The sequence below is a fragment of the Heteronotia binoei genome, chromosome 21 (assembly GCF_032191835.1).
Source record: "Heteronotia binoei isolate CCM8104 ecotype False Entrance Well chromosome 21, APGP_CSIRO_Hbin_v1, whole genome shotgun sequence".
NCBI classification, from domain to species: domain Eukaryota; kingdom Metazoa; phylum Chordata; class Lepidosauria; order Squamata; family Gekkonidae; genus Heteronotia; species Heteronotia binoei.
The window spans coordinates 166,560,439-166,576,801 of NC_083243.1; the positions used below are offsets into that span (position 1 = coordinate 166,560,439).

Genomic DNA, 16,363 nt, shown 5'->3' on the forward strand with positions numbered 1-16,363 from the left:
ACATCGCATATGCTGTTAAATGCCAACAATTTAACAATGCCAAATGCCTGTCTGATTCAGTAGAAGAAGAATGGAAGAAGAATATCCTGCCCTATAATCTTAATCTCAGAGTCTCAGGGCAGCTCACAATCTCCTTTATCTTATTCCCACACAATAGAGAACAAAAGAAGCAATTGATCTGGCAAATGGTTACTTTTATGGCTCTGAAGGTGTGAACGAGCTGCTGCTGGAATTGGGAATCACCAGAGTTCAAACAACGCCTGACATTAGTTTGCATTGAAAACACGCACTGAAAGGAACATTACTGAAGAGGCTGTGTGAGGGGGCCTGTAAAAAAATGCAGGGAAGCCCCTCCCCCTCCGGCCCCTTGGGAGCTATGGCGCTGCTGCACCCCACCCCAACTAAAAGAAATAATTGCTGTTTGTTATCTTCATGCTTGAGGGGAGACAGATGGGGCATCGTAAAGGAATCTGTTAACTTTCCCACAATTAGAAATAGGGTTGCCAAGTCCAATTCAAGAAATATCTGGGGACTTTGGGGGTGGAGCCAGGAGACTGTGGGGGTGGAGCCAAGATCAAGGCTGTGACAAGCATAATTGAACTCCAAAGGGAGTTCTGACCATCACATTTAAAGGGACGGCACACCTTTTCAATGCCTTCCTTCCATAGGAAATAATGAAGGATAGGGGCACCTTCTTTTGGGGCTCATAGAATTGGACCCCCTGGTTCAATCGTTTTGAAACTTGGGGGGTATTTTGGGGAGAGGCACTAGATGCTATACTGAAAATTTGGTGCCTCTACCTCAAAAAACAGCCCCTCCAGAGCCCCAGATACCCACAGATTCATGATTTTCTATGGGAATAAATCTCCCTGGGGAATAATAGAGTTCCCAGCAGACATTTCCCTCCCCTCCCCCCGCTTTCTGACGACCCTGAAGTGGGCGGAGGACCTCCAAACCGGGGGATCTCCTGCCCCCACCTGGGGATTGGCAACCCTAATTGGAAAATATTCTCTTGCATACTTATCTCCTATTTTGACATATTTAGCTATGCTATGTTATGCTACGTGATGAGTCTCTGACTGTATTAAACAGGTTGACAGGACATATTTATTGCTTTAAACCAGGGCTTTTTTTTTTAGCAGGAACGCACAGGAATGCAGTTCCAGCTGGTGTGTTGCCATGGGGTGTGGCCCAATATGCAAATTAGTCCCTGCTGGGCTTTTTCTACCCAAAAGCCCTATGTAAAACAATGGTGATATTAGGGAGTGTGGTCTAATATGCAAATGAGTTCCTGCTGGGCTTGTTCTACAAACAAAGCCCTGCTTCAAACATTGCTCCCCCTTAATTGGATCCATATAGCTGTTGATCCTGTACACTTGGCTTGTTGTTCCTGGTTTGTCTCAAAATGTCTACATCATGTTATATGCAGGTGTCACTGGACTAACTTTATTAAAATAAGATATATACACACATTGTCACAAGTAATTGTGGTGGAAGAAGTGGGTGGAAAATGCTGTTCAAGTCAGAAGCTGTACAGCAGCAACCCTGGGATTCCTTGGCGATTTCCCATCCAATTACTAACCAGGGCCTAGCCTGCTGAGTTCCCAAAATCTCATGAGATCCTCCTAGTCAGCGCCACCTGGATCAGGCTGTTCTTACAGTAAAGAAAAAACCATGGAAATTGCACCAGCCACCAGATAACCAGAAGCGCACCACCCTTGGAATTAAACTCTTCGGTTCCCACAAAAGGCGCGGTTTGAGAACCCGCGCGAGGCCTCAGGGGGACGCACTATAGCCAATCGGATCTTCCGAAAGCAGGTACTTTGCGAAGAGCAGCCAATCAGGTGCCAAAGGAAAAGAAGACTCCTGAGAGAGCGCTCGTTGCCTTTTGCGTAGGGAGACGATATATTCGTCTTCCACCAGCGATCTTGTGTGAGCGACGTGGTTGAGGGACAGACAGGCAGTTGATCTGGCCCGGCGGCGATGGCTCCTCCGCAGCTGAGTAGCGAGACGAGCGTAAAGCAGAAGAGGGAGGTTTGCGATGGCGGGAGCTGCACCCGCCGCTTCTTCACTTGGGAAGAGGTCGCGCTGCGCACGGGTCGGATCCCGCCTTACGAGGAGCACTGGCTGGTGATCGATAGGAAGGTCTACGATGTCAGCGGCTTCTACAAGCGGCACCCGGGAGGCGCCCGGGTGATGAGGCATTACGCCGGGCAGGACGCCACGGTGAGAAGGGTGTGTGGGGTTGATGGGGTTGCAACAGCCCCGCCTCAGAGCAGAGAGCCAGCCGGGGTCCCTGCACCGCAAGCACCGATGGAATCTGCATGGGTTACCGGCTGCTCTTCAAGGAGCCGCCAGTTAGCTTATAATACGTGAACAGTTAGATTTCAGTCCAGTGGAGACCAACCAAAGTTTCAGGGTAGTTAAGTTTTCCAAAGTCAACGCTCTCGCTGACAGCAGAGAGGAACTGACTTGCAAATTCTAGGATGCTCTAACGTTGGCATGATGATGCCACATGCTCCTAATATTATGCAGAGTTCCGCACAACTAAAATTCGGTAATTTCTCACTTCTAACATGTCCTCTCATATCCTCATTCAAGGCAAGTAAGAGTATATGCTTCTGTTAGGGATCCTGGAGAGGTGGTGTAAAAGTTTGCTAAATAAATGTCACAAAATCAGTGAGTCTTTATAAGGATCAGAACATTTAATGTTAAGATTTTGAATGCATTCTAGACATACAGCAAACCCTTTAGAAAGTCTGTGTTCATCCTACCTTTTGTTCAGTAAATATATGGAGGCAAGCAGGGGATTCCCTTTTGGGTCCTGCTTATCTATCCTCCTGCCTCCCTCTATTTTTTAGTATGGGACAAAAAGATATGTAGTAACCATGCATGACGGTCTTCCCTGTTGTCTCAGTTGGCTTTTTAGAGAAGGGAGTTGCTATGTGAAATAATCCTTTAAAAGGATCAAATCAGTTCTCTAAAAGGGTCAAATCCAGCCTTGGAAATATCACTTGTGCAACTTTCCACACATCTGTATTAGTCAAATATGGTAATTGCACAATGGAGGAAAACACCCATATGTAAAGCCTGCCTGCCTAATTATTAATACATATAGTCTTACACAGTAGCTGTCTACTAATTACACCATTTAACAGTTGCTTTACTCAGTTGATGTATGAGCGTCCATTTTTAGTGCTTTGTTAGTTCCAGGATAGCTCTGATGACCTGTTCGTTTGCACAAAGTGCTAGGGTCACCGTGTTTATATCTGAAGTTTATTTGTAAAAATGCTGCCTAAGGATGTCTTTGTAAAGAGGTGCTTGGACCCAGAGGAGAACACTTGGATTGTGCATAGGAATGTGATTTTAGACTTAACTGAGCAGAGACGGCTGCAGCTACCTCCTTCCTTCCATTACTTTGACCAGTATGAACCAAGCCCCATGCCTCAGCAAAAGTTGAATTTGGGGGTTGCCCCTATATGGCCTGGCTATATCACATTCAGAGTTGCTACTTATTACTCTGGAACTCCCTGCACTGAACTCTTTGGACATCTACACCTCTCCTTCCTTGCAATGATTTAAACAGTATATGACTACTAAACTTTCTGTCTCCCCTTCTCCTTATGCATCCCTTCCCCTTTACCTATAACCTTTATGTAGTTCCTAACTTTTGAGATTTTTATTATGTTAATTGATGAAAATAATTTCCAATGTGGCGGTTCAATAGCAGTTATGAACTAGCTCTGCAATGGAAGTTATAAAGAAAATTAGTTTGTGCTTCTAGCAATATCTTCCAGGCTATTTGCTCTTTGTTTGCATGCATGAGAGAGGGAGTTCTGCAACTGAACATATGTATTGAATGGTATGGCATGTAGTGGGTGTTAATTGTCATGTTTGTGAGTAAAATGGGCATTAAAATGATGAATTATGAATGTATGCCCATGCCCACTTAGAAGAAAGGGTGTGACTATCAGTGCAATCCTAAACTGAGTCACACCCTTCTAAATTAACTGAAGTCAGGGGGCTTAGAAGGGTGTAGCTGCTTAACAGTTTGCTGTGAGTCACTGTAAATATGGTAATATTATGGTCTTCAACAACTATTGCTAAACTTTAGATACAAGTATCTATCCATATAAATCACTACAGTCATCCATGGCTTATTTTAATATTATTTGTCTCTCTCTCGGCTTGGCTTCGCGAACGAAGATTTAAGAAGGGTGCAATAGTCCACGTTTGCTGCAGGCTCGCTGGTGGCTGACAAGACCAATGTGGGACAGGCAGGTCCGGCCACAGCGGCTGCAGGGAAAAGTCTGATTTAGGGTTGGTCCTGTAGCAGTGCGATTCTTCCTCAATCTCCTTTTGTCCTCAAGACCAGCTATGTTGTGAGCCACCTCAAGCAAGTCTCTAGAGAGGCAGCATATGCATTCCCTAAATAAACAATATACGTTTAATTTATTGTTAGCTGCCTTACAATTAAGGAGATCAGGTGGGATAGGAATGTTTTAAATAAATAAATTGGAGGGAGAAATGTGGGCCCTTAGACATAAAAGTGAATTCACCTTAGAAGGACTTTTGTGAAATTGAGGGGGCTTTAGCAAAACCAGATGTACAGTATTTTAGTCTTTGCTATGTGTAAATCAAAAGCCCTATGTGATCAATGCTTGTGACTATTATGTACAAATCAAAAGACACGTCTGTTAAAACAGTAACTATAGAACAATGTAAGAATAGGGTTGCCAATCCCCTGGTAGCACCTGGAGATTTCCTGCTATTATAATTCTCCTCCAGGCAAACAAAATCAATTGCCCTGGAGAAACTGGCTGCTTTGAAGGGTGGACTCTGTCATTGTACGCTGCTGAGGTCCTTCCCCTTCCCAAATCTTATGCTTCCCAGGCTCTACCCCCAAAATCTCCAAGTGTTTCCCACCCTATAGTTGACAACCCTACTTAAAAACCATGTTCACATTAATCATGATGAAAAGGATTCAGAGATTTCATAGATGGGTATGAATCATACCAAGGCTTATGGAATTTTTTAAAAAAAATTGAGTATGACGCCTAAAGTATTACAGATCTGGTACTGAGAAATCATTTAAGACGAGACATCATTTATGTTATGTTGTGACCTTTCCGCCCTCCTTAGGATGCATTCACAGCATTTCACCTTGATAAAGGCAAAGTGAACAAGTATTTGAAGCCATTACTGATTGGAGAGCTGGCACCAGATCAACCTAACTCTGAGCCCAACAAAAATGTGAGTGTTCTTTCAAGGTCAGAATGAGAAAATGATGTATAATGTCATAGAAATGTCATGTATAATGTCATAGAAATAACCCAGACTTACATTTGTTGATAAAATGCTGTCTCTCAATGTATGGTGCATATGAAAATCTACACAGGGTACTCAGCATGGTGCCTCTGGGGCCATGGTGCCTGCTGACACTTTTCCTGGTGCCCACCAATTATTTTTACCCAGGGCTTCTGTCTCACCACTGAAGAGTGGTTGTGTGACTGAAAGTAAGCTCTGTAAGCAAGAAAATACTTTATAAACAATTTGCTTATTTGTTAAGCAGAGCTACTGCCTGAAGATGATGAAGATTTACTATTAAAGTTATGCATAACCTCACTCCCTGGCATTTTATGGTTGGCTCCTCCTCCTGCAGTAGCCATTTTGTGCTTGCGCCTATCATCCTGTGTCAGAAATCTGAATGTGCCTGCAGGCTCAAAATGGTTGGTCTACACTGAACAACTCCTAAAAACATAATCTCATCTACATTACCTAATATAGCAACCAAGAAGCCCAAACTAGAATAGTGTATGATCTGAAACCTGCAATGAGTAATCTTTCTGCCAATAGTTACTATATTTCTGTCCACACTTTCTATACTTGTAGCACACTCCTATTTTATTTGATAGATGACCACCTAAACTTACTATCTTCTTAAGGAAAGACTGTTTGTCCCTTTAATAATGACTTAATTGTCTATCATTCAACTCCAAGGCATGAAAAAATTCATTTTCACACATAAAGTCTATCAAAGGGACGGGTCATTTTTCTGTGGGCCCTGCTGGCAATTCTGCAGAAAAATAAAAGATACCTAGCATGATCTTTTTTTTTTAGTTAAACAATTTTATTTGGTAATATATGGTAATTATATCCAATACTAATAAAATATTAATAAACACTAACTTCCCCATACATTACGCTTTTCGCTCCTCCCCTCCCCCCAAATCTGGACTTCTGCCGGTGCCAATTGCCTAAAATTCTAATATCAAAAGGTATCTTTAACTTTAAAAGAATCTTATTAAAAAAAAGAAATATATATAATTTTGCAGAGAAATAATAAAAAAAATTCTTATACTTTATAAAGTCCCACCCAGTTATTATAGTTCATCTTCTTTCTTCTAAAAACTTAAGTGGTATTCTCAAAAATCACCCAATGTCCTTTTACTTTCCATTCTTTTTCTATATATCTTCTGAATTTATCCCAATCCATTTTAAATCCCTCTAAATCATAGTCTTTCAAGATTCTTGTAAGTTTATCCATTTCACTCCATGACATAACTTTTACAATCCAGTCCCATTTTTCTGGTATTTTATCTTGCTTCCATAACTGCGCATATAATGTTCTAGCAGCTGAAAGCAAGTACCAAATTGCAGTTCTATCTTCTTTTGGAAATTTCTCCATTTGTAATCCCATTTGTTCTCTTAAATTCATATCCCAAGATTCTAGAAATTTCTTGTTGAATCATTTGCCAAAACTGTTTCTCTCTTTCACAAGTCCACCACATATGGTAGAAAGAACCTTCATGCTTTTTACATTTCCAACATCTATCTGGCATCTTATTGTTCATTTTTGCTAACTTTTTAGGTGTCATTTTATAACAGTTTTCTTTGATACTATAACATGTCGAGATTTTCATAGAGTTCTTCCACAAGTATTCCCATGTTCTGATCTGCGTTTCTTTATTAACATTAATTGCCCATTTTATCATTTGAGATTTTACCTTATATAATGGTGAGAGAAGAGGCCGCCATTTTACTTTTACCATAATACATATATGCGTGCCACCCAAATTTGTTTCCATGTCCTTCTAATGCGAAAAGTTTTTTATTTAACAGAGATATCCATTCTTTTATCCACACCAAACACACTGCCTCTTGGTATAATTTTAAATCTGGTAATTGAAATCCACTTCTTTCTTTAGCATCTGTTAACACTTTCATTTTAATTCTTGGTTTCTTCCCAGCCCACACAAAAATTTTCCTTTGCCATTTAATAAATTGTTTATTATCCTTCACAATCGGAATTATTTGAAACAAATACATTATTCTCGGTAGAATATTCATTTTTATTGTGGCTATTCTTCCCAATAACGACAGATTGAGTCTATTCCATTTTAACATATCGTCTTCCATTTTATGCCATAACTTTTCATAATTATTTTTATATGCCAATATTTTTCATGGTAATTTCCACACCTAAATATTTTACTTTAGTCGTAACTTCACACTCAGTTAAGCTCTGTAATTCTTTCTGTTTTTCAGTTCTCATATTTTTACACAAAATTTTTGATTTCTCTTTGTTTATATAAAATCCGGCCAGTTCTCCGTATTCTTGTATTTTACTCAAGAGCAGTGGCGTTACTTTTAATGGATTTTCATTTATGAACATAACATCGTCAGCAAATGCTCTATATTTATAGGAAAATCCCTTCAATTTCAGTTCCTCTATCTCTTTATCCTCCTGAATATGCATCAGCAACATTTCTAAAGTCATTATAAACAACGGAGATAGAGGGCAACCTTGTCTCATTCCTTTGCTGATCATCATATACTCCGTTAAATCTGTATTAATACAAAGTCTTGCCCATTGTTCAGTGTATACTGCTCTTACCATTCTAATAAAATGCTCTCCCAGTCTCAGTTTCTCCATCACCGCAAACATAAAGTCCCAATTTAAATTATCAAAAGCTTTCTCTGCATCCGCAAAGAATAGCGCCACTTCTTTTTCAGGATGTCTTTCATAGTATTCTACAATATTTACAACAGCTCTGATATTGTCTCTTATTTGTCTCCTTGGAAGAAATCCTGCTTGCTCTTTAATAAACTTCATCAAAAATTGTTTAAGCCTTTCTGCTAGTATTCTCGTGTATATTTTATAATCCAAGTTTAACAATGAAATTGGTCTATAATTTTTTACATCTGTGATATCTCTATCTTCTTTTGGAATCAAAGAAATCACTGCTTCTTTCCACGTATTCGGTATTTTCCCCTCCATTCTTACAGTATTCATCCATTTGTGCAGTTTGGGTATTAACCCTTCTCTGAAGGCTTTATAAAATTTTACTGTAAATCCATCTGGACCAGGTGCTTTTCCCATTTTCATTACATTTATTGCTGCTTCAACTTCCATTTTTTCTATCGGTTCATTTAAGACTTTTTCCATATTTTCTGTCAATGGAGCCACATTAATTCTTTGCAAATATACCTCCAACTTTTCTTTACTTATTTTTGATTTTTTAAACAGTTTGGCATAATATTTTTAAAAATTCCCTTTTTATTCCTTCCTGATCTACAATTTCTTTTCCACAAACCTTTATTTTACTTACAATTTTAGCTTCTCTGTTCTTTTTTTTCAATTGCCAAGCCAAATATTTACCAGGTTTATTTGCCCCTTCAAAAGATTTCTGTTGCAGTCTTTTCAGGTTCCACTCTACTTCTTTATTCAACAAATGTCCCAGTTGTGTCTGCAACATTGTAATCTCCCCAATAATTTTCTTTTTCCCAGGTCTTTTCCTTAGTTCCATTTCCTTTTTCTTTATTTCATTTTGAATGTCTAGCATTTGTTTTTCTTTTCTTTTTTTAATCTTTATTATTCAATGTAATTAAGATACCTCTCATCACTGCTTTATATGCATCCCATACCATTTGAAATTCCATGCCCTCAGTTTCATTTATTTGAAAAAAAGCTTTAGTTTCTTTTTCTAGAGATATCTCTATTTCTTTATTTTGTAGTAAATCTTCATTTAACCTCCACCTTCTGGTTTTTTTAATCGACTTAGTTGACCACATTAATGGGTTGTGGTCTGCTCTTATTTTAGGAAGAATCTCTGTGTTTTTAGTTATAAGTCCTAAGTCTTTTGTACACCATATCATATCGATTCTTGAAAAAGTATTATGTCTTGCTGAAAAAAAGGTATAGTCCCGTACCTCAGAGTTGAACTTCCTCCATAAATCCTCCAAGTTTTCTTGTTTAACTAATTCAAAAAAAGATTTTGGCAGTTTCCCTTCCTTGTTATTTTTTTTCCTCCCCGATCTATCCAATGTATTTTTAATTGTACCATTAAAATCTCCAATTATCATAATTTGTTCATATGACACTTGATCAAGCTGTTGCATTATTTCTTTAAAAAAAATTTCACACCATTTGGTGCATATAGTCCCAGCAGCAGTGGTTTTTTTGTATTTAATGTTACTTCCACTGCTAAATATCTCCCATCATTATCTTTAAAAATTTCTTTTGGCTCCAATTCCTGTTTAATATAAAAAACTACACCTCTCTTTTTTTGTTTAGCCAATGAATAAAATTGCAGACCCAATTGCTTATTCCATTAAAATTTATAATCCATTTGTTTAATATGAACTTCTTGTAAACAAATTATGTTGCATTTTTGTTTTGTAATCCAATGAAATGTTGCTTTTCTTTTTTGAGGTGAATTTAGTCTATTTACATTCCAAGATAATAATTTGTAATCCATTATGTTTTCTTCTTTAAACTATGTCGCCAAATTCTTTATGTTCTTCCAAAAATCTTCTCAGTTCTTGTACAATTGTAATTGTAATTCTTCTGCCTTGGAGTTCAAAACTCAAACCTTCTGGTAGAATCCATCTATACCTTATATCATTGTCCCGTAATTTTCCTGTTAATTTTTATAGGCCTTTCTATCAGTCAGTACTTTTCTTGGCAGCTCTCTCATAATCTTCACTACGCTGCCTTCCATCATGAAGTTCTTTTCAAAGCTTTTAGCTATAATTCTTCCCACCATATCTCGTTTCAAAAATTTTACTACCACATCTCTTGGTAATTTATTTTTCTTAGCATAGAAAAAATTGACTCTATACACATAGTCATATTGGTATTTTGATGTTTCTAAATCATCTTCCAAAATCCACAATAATTTTTACTATTTAATCCTTCAGATCTTGTTCATTTTCAGGTACTTCTCTCAGATGTACCAGGTTTTCCATCAGCTTACAGTCCTGCAATACAGCTTTTTCTTGCACACTTTTTAAGGTGGAAATATTATTTTACTTTTTTCTCCACATCATCCACTTTTTTTGATGTTACCACAGTTTCATTTTTAAGATCTTCAAATTTTTTCTTCAAGGCTATTGTACTAGCTTCAATGTCCTTTTTAATTTCTTTCCTGAGTTCCTTCATTCCTTTCATCAGTCTTGCTTCCATTGCCACTAACTGCTCCTGCATCTTTTCCATTGACATGGCCCTTGTATGTATTGGCTTGTGATCTGACATTAAAAAATACTCAAAAACTTGATCTCAGCAAATTGAAAACTATGTATCAGATTTAAAAGAACAAGACTTGCTCTTTCCAATGAGCCTAAAATCACCGCTTCTGGGGCCCCCCAAGCCGAGATATTAATATTTCAATTTTTAAAAAAAATACAAAATGGCGGTCGCGACTTTTCTTACCCCTTTTTTCAAAAAAAATTCTTTCTTTTCAGGCCTTTATAGTTGCTTTTAACAATACTGTCCAATAGTGTTAACTTTATAATGTCCAAATATGCCAATTCCACCAGTTTTTAAAGTCCCAAACACTTTAAAATAATAATTTATTTTGCCCTTCCTTTAATGGCCGCCGATGTTTTTCTATGATTTTTCAGTCCTAGAGTAGGCTGGCTGACTTACAATTTGACCTTCTTCCAGTGGTTACTTCTTGCTTTACTTGCCTCCAAATCCCGTTCTCACTGGTAATCAAATCACGCGATGCTACAAAACGTCACTTCCTGTGGAATTATACTGACCAGCAATGCTATGACGATGGGGGTGTTTTTTCAGAAATATTCAAAACATTCTTGTTTTTTTCACTTTTAAACTCTGTTCTTTAATATTAAATAGTCCCAAATTCACCCCTCCTCCTCTTCTTTATATAAGCATAACATAGTCCTTTTACCACCTTTTAGTTATTTTTGTAAATCCTTATTTTAGTCCCGGATTGAAAGCTAAAAATCAATACCTTCAGCAGCAGCTATCCAAGTAGACACCATTCTGATAGTAATCCAGATGTTATTTGTAGTATAGAGGTGCTGGATCCTGGTGAGTTTAAGTCAATTTAATGACTCTGGAGATCCTCTGCAGACGATGTAATGCACTCGTCGCCGGAGATCCTTCAAAGGAGCCCCCTCCGGAGCTTCCTTTCCGCCAAAGTTAATCTCCTCCAAGTTTCCCAAGCATGTCGTGGACTATTTTCTAGATGAGAAAAGTAATAATAATAATAAATTTTTATTAGGTAGCAGGCATTGAATTGCCTTCTCTACCCCCGCACAGAGGTTCCAGCTGCCTCCCTTATGAGAAGCAGTTCAGCTCTCCATTTTCCAGCCCCCAGAAGTCTCCCTAGCATGATCTTTTATTAGAGAACTTAATGTGTGTTTTAACTCACAAGACACTCTTTCTTCAAACATCAACTGTAATTTTCTATATAATCTATATGATTCAGCCTAGTGAATGGTAAGGACTTTTGAAGCTGCAGTGTTGCATGTATGGGTCAGAAACAGATGTAAAATGTCCAGAAATTTTTACATGGTGTGATTTTTTTTCTTGGGGGGCGGGGACTGATTTTTATTAACCCTTACTGCTTTAAAAGCATAAAATAAATAATTTTGATCTTTTTAGGTAAAATTTTGTTCTAAAAACCTTTTGTTCATTCCAAAAGGTAAAATACTTAGAGTTTTATTAATGTCTCTCAAATTCTATTTATTTTAACTTTGGAAAGTTTGCAAAATAGGCGTCATGGTAGAGTGGACAAAAATGTCCCTACCAAATATTTCTGGTTTTCATCCAGACCTTCACTGTTCTCATCAAGAAACCTGGCAGGAGACCACTAAGAATTCTTACCATCACATAAATATATTGCATAACATTTTTATAAAGCTGTATGTTGTTGGAGCACAATTCTTGTAGTTTTGCAACACAATCCTAAACGTATTTGTTCAAGCCCTCCATATTCAATGAACTTATTCCCAAGTAATCTCAAAAAATAAAAGCTATGTAATACATTTTATTAAGACCAATTAAAATGGGTGGGGAACCTTTTTTCTGCTAAGGGCTATTTGGATATTTATAACATTCGCAGGCCATGCAAAATTATCAGCTTAAAAAAAAGTGCTCCGCTGAGGGAGAACGATTCAGGCTGGCAAAATTAATGCAAATAATTGTTTTTCTATTTGTAGTCACGTGGGGAGAGCCTAATTCAGCACGCACACCACACACCCTGGCCTGCTGCCCTAGGCAAATGCCTAGGTCCAGGCATATTAGACCACATCCCCTAATCCCCTAATATTACCATGTTAGGTCATACTCATTAGCATATTAGGCCACACCATCTGGGGTAATCACATGCAAATTGAACTGGTGTTAGCTGGCTTCCACCCACCACACCTGCCAGCCCTTCCTCCCTTCAGCTGCTCCCAGCAGACCTTTAAAGACACCCACATACCCCAGCAGCAGTTCTTCACAATGCCCACAAGAGGGGGGGCTCGGCCCAGTGATCCCCGAGGGCCAGACCAAGTGATCTTGAGGGCCGTAAATGGCCCTTGGGTCTGACATTCCCCACCCCTGCTTTAAAATAACACAAGGCAGTGTGAAAGCTTTTTCATACTGGGTGCAAATTGCCATCTTAAATTGGCTAAGAATGCATTTCTAAGAAAGTGTGAAATACAGTCCCATGAGGAGCGTTAGGTGGTTCATGCCTATCCCTACCTAGAAGCCTAGGGAAAAACCAATCCATTAAAGCCCCTTAGACTGGGCATTTCATGCTGGCTCCGACAAGGACCACAACAAAGAGTCCTCCAAAGCCATCGTACAGACCCCAGTATGAAGGATTTCAGCAGCATCTCTGTTAATGTTCCTGGTTTCAGTTCTGCGATTAAAAACCTCAATGCCGTCTACATTGCATTCCTAATTTGAAACAGAGGGAAATAACACAATTTCCGGAATGGCCCACTAAAAGAGGGAGAGAAGGACAAGAGACTGTGTGTAGTGATAACAACAGAGACTCTAGAATTTTCTAGGGAGGAAGACATAAATGCTTCCCCCCCCCCTAAAGAGTTCATGTCATTAGGCCCTTCATAGGGAAAGCAGCCCTCTCTAAATATTGGAGAACTCTCACCATCCTCATCAGATCCCAGCACCTTGGGTAGGAGAAATTGCAACAATTAAACTTATCATTGCTTTTAGGCCAGGCCCAGTGCGTGGGAGTAGGCCATGTAGGCAGCTGCCAAGGGCTCTGCAGGGCGCCCCCTCCCCACACACCAGCCAGCGCAGCTCTGTCTCTTTCCCCCGCCTGAAACTCAGGTGGAGGAAAGAGGCAGTTTAGCCTCATTTCTGGACAGCCCGGAAGTGAGGACAAGCTCTTTCAGGCTTTCTTGCAGAAAGGCAGCCCAAGAGCGAAGAGGAGTCCCCGCGCAGGCTCTTTCCCCCGCCTGATTCCGGTGGAGGAAAGAGGCAGCTCAGCCTCATTCCCATGCTGCCTCCTCTGCAGGAAAGGCAGCCCGAGAGCAAGAATGAGCCCCTACGCTGGCTCTTTCTCCCGCCCAAGACTCAGGCGAAGGAAAGAGACAGCTGGGCTTCACTCTCGGGCTGCCTCCCCTGTAGGAAAGGCAGCCCGAGAATGAAGAGGATGCCCCGCGTTGGCTCTTCCCCCCGCTCGAGATTCGGGCGGAGGAAAGAGGTGGCTCAGCAATTTGCATGGAGGGCTCCTCTCAAGGAGCCCTCCATGCAAACAGGGCGATCTGGCTGCGCTGCAGGAACGTTGGGGGGGTGTTGCATATGGCACTGGGGGTCCTCCCCGACTGGAAGAGGGGCGGAGCCCGCCGCCCTTCCAGACTTTGCCAGGGTCTCCCGAGGCTCAGGAGGCCTTGGCAAAGTCGGGGTGTGTGTGTGAAAGGGATGTCATGTGACGTCACTGGCATGTGCGCTTCACACGTGATTAATAAACGGGGGGGGGGGAGAGGATAACAGTCCGGCCTAAGGGCGCAGGTACCTCTAGCACCAGGCTTGTTTTAGGCATGAAAATTTCTTAGAAATGCATCTAGTTCTAGAAATATTCTAGTTCTGTGTAACTGTAAAGCTCATCACTGCAAATACAGAGGTAACCACTTGAAGAATAGCAGTAAGAGATAAGAAATCTGGTCTTCACTTATCAGTTCTTGATGAGAAGGAGCTAAGAAATTAGCTGCATAAACTGTATTAACTGTTAGCCCTGTACTATGGCTAGATAATCTCAAACTACTTGTGGCTTCTCCTTAGAGATACAAGTCAATGAAGATACAGAGATCCAGGAATTTCCTCAAATGCAGTGGTGAGCAGAGTTGACAATAAAGTCAATGCCACAGTACACTACTTAGCACTGCATAAAATGCAGCAGGTTGTAGGGCTGAGCGAACTGTGTATCCCATGAAGTCAATAGGACAACTCTCATGTAAACCTGATGATAAACTGAAATTATCCTCTTAAAACCCCAACCTTCTGAATGGCAATTAAAAAAAAAATAGTCTTCTCACATCCTGTCCCTCCCTCCCCTCCTCCCCGGTCAAATGAGACTGTAGCTTATGAAACTAGAGAGACTAAGTCTTTGTTTTTTCCCACAGCAATTGATCGTAGAGGACTTCCGGAAGCTGCGATCCACTGTTGAGAAGATGGGACTCCTGAAGCCCGACAATTTCTTCTTCTTTCTGGTTTTCCTTCATATTGTGCTACTGGACATTGTTGCCTGGTTGACCATCTGGTACTTTGGATCATCTTTAGTACCGTTCTTCATAGGTGTTGCATTATTTACTACTGCTCAGGTACAATACTGAAAGCTCTGTACAATCCTGGAAAGTAGCCTGATCTTCCATACACTTTCAAGAATTCAAAGGGTTTCACAAATTTAAGCAAAGGTCCATCAGGGCACACAGCTAGCTCTTTGTATTACTACAAATTTGACCTTTTACAAATATAATTGCCTGTTGCTATTTGAGAAAGTCTTAATGGCAGTTTTCAGAACACTGGGTGGGCCATTTAAATCAAGAAGTGAAAAGCTGAATTTTTGCTGGCCTTTACATCATTCTGTAGATTAATCTCAGCCTGTGGTCACAAGAGCGCTTTGATCCCACAAGGGAGGGATGGTGGCTTAGTGGTAGAGCATCTGCTTGGTAAGCAGAAGGTCCCAGGTTCAATCCCCGGCATTTCCAAAAAAAGGGTCCAGGGAAAGAGGTGTGAAAAACTTCAGCTTGAGACCCTGGAGAGCCACTGCCAGTCTGAGTAGACAATACTGACTTTGATGGATCAAGGGTCTGATTCAGTATAAGGCAGCTTCATATGTTCATATATCCAGTATCGTCATGGTACCCTTGCAGATATAAAGAGCACAATCAGACAGCGATGTCTTCCTTCTGTGCCCCAGTTGTCGCCACCCCATCCTACCCCGTCTTTGAAGCGGAGCTAACAGACTCTGGCAAAAGTTTATGGATGCCAGCACTTCCACCCCACATTTATGACTCTCTAAACTCATGTCTTGCGAAGTCAAACCATTTGGGAAGTCTGAACCTTCCCTTCTGTTTCCGCCTCTCCCCCCCCCCCTTTTTGTTTTGGATCAGGTAGTGATGTGTGCATAAGTTCATTATTACCCCTGATGTTGTCAATCACTGAGTCCAAGTAGTCATTCTGGATCAGGAGTCCCTGGGGAACTGTTTATGAGCAACAAATCCCCTCCCCCCCAAAAAAAACCCCCCTCCTGTTTATGTGTCAGAGTTGCTGTTTGAAAGCATCCCATGATTGACAGAAGGGTAAATATAATGAAGTCAGTAGGACAACTCTCATCTAAATCTGCACTTTACCCCCCCCCCCCCCCGACACATATTCCAAGGAAGAGAGGCAAAGAGAAGGAGGCTTAGAGGGGTGGAGTATTTGGGAGAGGGCTTGTGAAGCTGTCAAAAAGGAGCCAGAGCTTCGGATACACACTTAAACACATGGGTGAAAGACAAAAAAAAGAAAAGAAAGCCACAACAATCTGAATGATTGACCATGGGGCAACTGTGCAGTGAAGCTCGGTCAGGGTGGGATGTATGATCAAACTTCCTA

At 40.4% G+C, this 16,363-nt stretch overlaps 1 protein-coding gene across 1 annotated transcript in view; it reads left to right on the forward strand.

The window, feature by feature from the left end:
* Positions 1–1,753: 1,753 nt before the first annotated feature.
* LOC132590218 (acyl-CoA (8-3)-desaturase-like) overlaps positions 1,754–16,363 on the forward strand; it is a 38,217-nt gene continuing 23,607 nt past the window's right edge. The window contains exons 1-3 of the mRNA XM_060263183.1: positions 1,754–2,226; positions 5,143–5,253; positions 14,890–15,087. Of these exons, the coding sequence (XP_060119166.1) occupies positions 1,984–2,226; positions 5,143–5,253; positions 14,890–15,087 (552 nt within the window). The 5' untranslated portion in view covers positions 1,754–1,983. The remainder of the gene's footprint in view (positions 2,227–5,142; positions 5,254–14,889; positions 15,088–16,363) is intronic.